Source organism: Raphanus sativus, unplaced genomic scaffold, assembly GCF_000801105.2.
Source record: "Raphanus sativus cultivar WK10039 unplaced genomic scaffold, ASM80110v3 Scaffold1735, whole genome shotgun sequence".
Lineage (NCBI taxonomy): Eukaryota > Viridiplantae > Streptophyta > Magnoliopsida > Brassicales > Brassicaceae > Raphanus > Raphanus sativus.
In genome coordinates, this window is record NW_026617044.1 from 13,165 (window position 1) to 19,711 (window position 6,547).

A 6,547-nucleotide genomic window follows, 5' to 3' on the forward strand; every position below is an offset into this window, starting at 1 on the left:
AAGAAAAGACACGACCCGTCTTGTAGCTAACATGTGTCTTTGCCTCTTTGCTTTTTCATGCCATTAAATATTTACGACTTCAGCGGTTTTTGGTCCCCAACAATAAAATACTCTATCCGTTACATTTTACTTGTCATTCTAGATTTAAACACACAATTAATAAAATATTTAAATTTATGTATTACCTAGATAAAACATCATTACCAATACAGCTAACCAGATTTCAACCGATAAAAAAAAACTTGAAATAAAAAATTAATACATTTTGTATTGAAATCATAAAACGATACTTATTTTGAAACAAAATGTTTATTCTAAAACGGCATCTAATTCGAAACGGAGAGAGTAACTCTTTTCCTCTACCCCTTCATTATAGTTACATTTAATAATCCCAATATTTTAAAAATGTGAAAAAGCGAGAAAAAAAAAAGAAATAGCATTCCGAGTCTTTGCCTTGATTTAATTGAAAAGAAAATAATAATGAATTGAAAATGAGTGCATGGTAGTTGCATAACCAGTGGCAGAAACGTAAATTTCCACTCACTATGTTTTTCTATATATTGAACTACTGCCTCCTCTGCTTTTTCCAATTCTAAACCAAACAACAGATTCACATAATCATCTCTCTATCTTTCCTCTTTAAGAAAGGAACAAGATCAAAGCTTCCAAGTAATCATTTCCTCTCTCTGTGTCTCTCTCTCTCTCTCTCACACACACACACATTACTAGTTTTAGATCCTTTCATCTCCTTCTAGAAACTGATCAATAATATTACCTATGTGCAGGTTATAACAAGATGGGTCTTGTCGGCTTCTTGTTTATAGTTATTGTCGGAGTAATGACATCAACTGTGAATGGCTACGATGGCGGTTGGGTGAACGCACACGCTACATTCTACGGCGGTGGTGATGCATCCGGCACCATGGGTAAATTGTTTCTTCAAAAAAGCTTCAGAATTTTTCAAATATAACAATTGTTGAAATCTCTGACATGTGGTCTTTCAGGTGGTGCTTGTGGGTACGGAAACCTTTATAGCCAAGGCTATGGAACCAACACTGCAGCACTGAGCACGGCTCTATTTAACAATGGGCTGAGCTGTGGCGCTTGCTTCGAGATAAGATGTCAGAACGACGGCAAATGGTGTCTCCCTGGCTCAATCGTCGTCACAGCGACTAACTTTTGCCCTCCAAACAACGCTTTACCTAACAACGCGGGAGGCTGGTGTAACCCTCCTCAGCAGCATTTCGATCTCTCCCAGCCCGTATTTCAACGCATCGCTCAATACAAAGCTGGCATTGTCCCCGTCGCTTACAGAAGGTAACCTCAAAAAAATAAAACAAGAAACAGAGCTGCTCTGTTTTTTTCCTCTGTTCCAGAACAGAGTATTTGTTTAGTATCTTACTCTGTTTTTGATTTTTTTTTTTTGTTTTTGAAGAGTGCCATGCGTGAGAAGGGGAGGAATAAGGTTTACGATAAACGGACATTCTTACTTCAACCTTGTTCTGATTACGAACGTAGGAGGAGCCGGGGATGTTCACTCCGCGTGGGTTAAAGGGTCGAGAACAGGATGGCAAGCCATGTCTAGAAACTGGGGACAAAACTGGCAGAGCAACTCTTACCTAAACGGACAAGCTCTCTCTTTCAAAGTCACAACGAGCGATGGTCGCACCATCGTATCTAACAACGTCGCTTCCGCAGGCTGGTCCTTCGGCCAGACCTTCACCGGAGCACAGATATAAGACTTGACTACGTAAAAACAAGCGGTTCTTGTGTGGTGTTTGCAGTAGTAGAAAGCTTAGAGGGTCATATTAGTAATTTGGTTCGTTGTTTCAGTTTAAGGGTTCACCTAAAAAGACGGTGGTGCTTCGAGTGCTTGATTTTCCACAAGGCCTTGATGACGTCATCTTTTGGGACATGTGTTTCATTTGTTTGGTAAGGTTTTGTTTAAAGTTTTACTGATGCAGAGGTGGAGTTAAGTACCACCCGCTAGTAGTAAAGTTCCGTTTGTTATCCCCCTCTTGAAGCAAGAGGGAGAGTTTCATGTTTCAAGAATTGTTCGATTTGCATTCTTTCCTAGTCATCTATGTTGTAAATTTTCAACTTTTATAAAGATCGTTGAGGATTTGTTTTTTTTTTTAGTTTGTAACTCTTGAATCGTCATATATTGTTTACTATGTTCACGTCCGGTATAATATTTATTGGAAATTTATAAAATAATTCACATGGATTGCATGGAAAAAGCAAAGTTCTAAATATCTTTTCGTTTCTCAAGCAACTAACCTAACAAAAAGACACTATTTCCGACCATTTTTTTTGAAATTGTATTAATTGCATGCGTATGTGAAGAGCTATGGTCATTCGATGCTCTTAATTCTCAACGATACGATGCCTTATAATTATTAACTAAATGGTGAATTATAATTTTCGGAAATATATACATTCGTCTCACGTCATGTATAAACACCTAGTTGTAAGTTGTAACCGTCCATTCACTTTTCTCCAAAGGTAGCCGATTTGTTTAGACCATCTCCAATGTATTTTGCTATTTTCACCTCTAAAATAGAGGAACTCTATAATAAAGGTGAGATATGCTCCAGTGTATTTCTCTATAATAGCAATCTCTATTTTATAGAGTAAAAAATAGAGGAATGCTATTTCTTCCTCTATAAATAGAGGAAAAAATAGAGATCTCTATTATAGAGGAAGAAATAGAGATGGGTTAGAGTAATTTCACCTCTAAATGCTATTATAAAGGTGAAAATAACAATGGGTTGAGCATCTCCAACCCTACTCCATAATTTATTCCAAATTGAGAAATGAAATTGAAAATAAAGTGGAAAATTGAGTGATAACAAAAAAATAAAAACATTACTCCATAAATAGAATAATGCTTTTATTTTTTGGTCATCACTCCATTTTCCACTCAATTTTCAACTTCATTTCTCAATTTGGAGTAAATTATAGAGTGGGGTTAGAGATACCCTTAGAACTGTAAACTTTACAAATGCATCAATGAAAAATATTTTTATCTAGCTAGACTCGGTCATTCATCAATCTAACCAATAAATTCGTCACCGGGCCTTATGTATGTATATAAATTGTCGCGTGTAGTTTAAGTATTGACATGTTAGTTTTTTTGGTAAAAATTGACATGTTAATTTTGCTAGAAAAGTATATAATTTCATGTATATGAACATAGATAATGCAAAAGTGGGCTAGAAGCCTAAAAGACATATAAAATAACTCATTTGTTTAATAAAGATAGTTCAATTGTTCTCTAGAACAATAGCCTTAGAGATTAAGGTGAAACTTTTCCAAGGCGTTCTTCATCTTGCTGAGCTTGACTCGCCTTTGATAGGCTTTATATGTTTCGTAATGCTTTTTACTATCGTTGTACCGTCGAGCATACTTCCGGAATTTTCTGCTTTAGTTGTAAACCTTCATGTCTTTTGAGTTTTTAATATAAATTTGGTGTTACAAAAAAAAAAGTTTAATAAAGATAGTTAAACAAGTTAAACAAGTATCTTGTTAAGTTTACAAAAAAGTATCTTTTAAACTGTATAGGATATATCACTGTTAAACTGTATTCATTTAATACGGTAAATTTTTTTTTAATACGGTAAATTTAAGAGACTATAAACTCGAGTACGTATTCCAATTAAATTTAATTGATATACTAGATTTTGGACCCGCGCGTCCGCGCGGATGTATGTTTGGAATGATTTAATGTTAAACATAAATTTGATGGCTTTCATATTTGTTGATTTTTGATATTGGTGTATTTCGTTCCGTTTGTTGAGTATCTGATTATAAAATTTTAAAATATATAAACATCCATTTTTATTAGTATCAATATATTATTGTGGGGTTTTTAACTCAATTTTATTATAAGTTGGTTATGTAAGTTTAAATATTTTAAATTTTTAATTACAGGATTTTAAAAAATTAAAAACTAATGGAAATGTACAAAAAAAAAGTTGTTATGAAAATCGTTTTATAAAAGCCAATCCACACAAATAGGCCCGATTTGTTAAAAGTTTGAAAGGAAAAGTATATGCGAAGCTCAGTAAAAAAAATTTTTTCCGCGAAAAAAACATAATTTTTTTTGTTAATTGTCTAAATTTGCGTAATGTATATATTTTACCACTTACCAGTATTTAATATGAATTTATAGTTTATAAGCATCAACTGCATTATTTGTTTTAAATTTTCATTTGTTTTAGTTGTTCATTTGTGTATACACACAGATATAATATATATATATTATTAAGGTGAATTATCGTTAATTTAAAAATGATAATACAACAATATAAATAGAACTATAATAATATTTTACAATTTTTAAAGTATTATTTAATTTTATTTTGGAATATATAGGTTTAGCTCGTAAATCATCATTATAACAATAAATAATATAATAGTAGAAATAAAACTATAATAATATTTAAAATTTTATAAAATATAATTTATTTTATTTATAATTATAGAATTTTTAGTTATACGACAATGTTTCAAAATTTTATGTAGTTTTCAATTTAATGATTTTAAAAAATTTTATGTAATTTCTCAAAGTTAAAATGTTATCATGCAAATATATTGAAGGAAAAAAGTTTAATTAGGTACGATTTTATATGCAAAATCTAAACTAATACGATATTTAAGGAGCATATTATACGCATACAAAAATATAACAAATTGACAAACAATAATAAATATTTGATATTGCGAACCAAATCTAAACCATAAAAAAATCAAACTGTACATTTATAAAATTATTATACAAAATGTTGGTCAACATAGTCATAAAGAATACTATACTCTGTTTATATCATGCATATGTAATAGAAAATGTGTATAATGGTTAGAAACTTTTTGATACGAAGAACATTTTGTAATTGTATTTGAATGGATTGGTTTGCAAAGGGGTCAGTAGATTTTTGAAACAAACGTTTTGATTTTCTGTGTTGGGTTTGGTAAAATTCAAAATTTAACATTAATTAGATTTTGACCCGCGCTTTCAAAGCGCGGATTATTTCATCTGCAAAATATTATTTAATATATGCCAAACATAAAATCTTGGGTTTTTCTATTTTCGATATAATTATATTAAATTTGTTGATATTATTTCGTTTTAATTCTTTTAGATGATGTAATTCAAAAATTCAAATCTTATGGAAATTTTTAAATTAAATATTTAATATAATATAGTAAATAATCTATTAAAATATTTCAAGTTTTGTTATAGATGATGAAAATTTGTTTCTCAATCTTAAATTTGTAAGTAGGAACTGAAAATATTAATTTGCGATGTTAAAATATATAAACATTTGAATTTAATGAATTTTTTTTTAAATATATGTAATATTTTTACCCTAATATATTGCAGAGCCTAATTTTAAAGTAAAATATATTTATAAATGCAATCAATATTATGTTGATTTAAAATATTTGTATTATACAAACTAACATATTCTAATCATATAGATCTTTCTGTAATCAAATTAAATTGTATGTAATATAACTATATGAAGTTTGTCTGTTTAACCGGTCTTACATCGTTAGAGTTTTATTTTTAATATCTGTGGAAAACTTGTATTTTTAGTATTCTAAAATTGGAAAAATTAATAATGCTTTTAACTTGTCAATCATTGTTAAAAGTCATGACTAATTAATTAAATAAATCAGAGCTACTTAGGACTAAATCTTTTTTTTTGGTTAAAAATCCTTTTTGGTTAATAATACATATGGAAATTTCTTAGGACTGTTGTTATAATTAGGGAACAAAATTATAGAGTAGTTTCGTTATTTTAGTTCTTTTTGGAAAAATACTTAAATAGATTACGTGAGATATAACCTTGAAACATACTATACGGTTTACATGTATAGGTAGCATATTATTATATTAAATATAATAAGACATACATAGCTTATGTTGAGTACGTATTATTATTTAGAATAAAGTTGAACACAATTCTATGAAATTTACCGTCCACATCACCGGAGCTGTGGAATACACCGGGGATTTCGAAACTCACTGAACGCCTTGACTTGCCATGGAACCCAAAACCCGAAACAACAACCATAATATAGCAAGATACAACACAGCCCCAACACAACACAGCCCACAAAATTCTGATCTACGCTTTCTTTGACTTCACCGCCTGAGAATAGAAAAAAAATCTAGATGTCTAAACTATGCCTCAACACCTACGATCTGCCTCCCTCATCCCTTTGAGAAGGGAGAGAGAACGTCCTCATCAAAAAGGAATAACATTGTTCAAAGGGGAAAAGAAAAAAAATAGGATTTATTTAACTCAGAAAAAGAAAATTTAGATACGTATGATGTGTGTTAATACTTTAACTATCAAATCTTTATAAATAAATAATGATCGTAGATATTGTGGGAATATTCTGTAGTTTTAAAATGAGAGCATCTGATTGGTTAAGCATTATATGTCCAAAATAATTTAAAAATTCTGAAAAAGGCAATGGCATTCTTTTGTAAATAAGTCTAAAAATTAAGGGTTGAATCCTAGTAGGATTCTGT

The 6,547-nt window shown here is 30.4% G+C and overlaps 1 protein-coding gene and 1 long non-coding RNA gene across 2 annotated transcripts; one reads left to right on the plus strand and one right to left on the minus strand.

Moving 5' to 3' along the window:
- The first annotated feature begins 513 nt into the window (after nucleotides 1-513).
- LOC130504687 (expansin-A1-like) lies at nucleotides 514-2,217 on the plus strand. The gene is made up of 4 exons (XM_056999309.1): nucleotides 514-669; nucleotides 786-926; nucleotides 1,005-1,317; nucleotides 1,436-2,217. The coding sequence occupies exons 2-4, from the start codon at nucleotides 797-799 to the stop codon at nucleotides 1,737-1,739; spliced, it is 747 nt and encodes a 248-aa protein (XP_056855289.1). The 5' UTR covers nucleotides 514-669; nucleotides 786-796; the 3' UTR covers nucleotides 1,740-2,217.
- Nucleotides 2,218-3,158: 941 nt separating this feature from the next.
- Nucleotides 3,159-6,064, minus strand: LOC130504686 (uncharacterized). Its single transcript, XR_008941366.1, has 2 exons — nucleotides 5,987-6,064; nucleotides 3,159-3,446 (listed from the first exon to the last, which is right to left on the minus strand). It is a non-coding gene; the product is annotated as an uncharacterized LOC130504686 (long non-coding RNA).
- Nucleotides 6,065-6,547: the final 483 nt, after the last annotated feature.

Excerpts from the sequence above, each read along its gene's own strand:
- LOC130504687 (XM_056999309.1), top strand. The coding sequence starts at position 797 with ATGGGTCTTGTCGGCTTCTTGTTTATAGTTATTGTCGGAGTAATGACA. Across the intron at positions 927-1,004 it reads TGATGCATCCGGCACCATGG|GTGGTGCTTGTGGGTACGGA; the intron begins GTAAATTGTTTC and ends GTGGTCTTTCAG. Across the intron at positions 1,318-1,435 it reads GTCCCCGTCGCTTACAGAAG|AGTGCCATGCGTGAGAAGGG; the intron begins GTAACCTCAAAA and ends TTGTTTTTGAAG.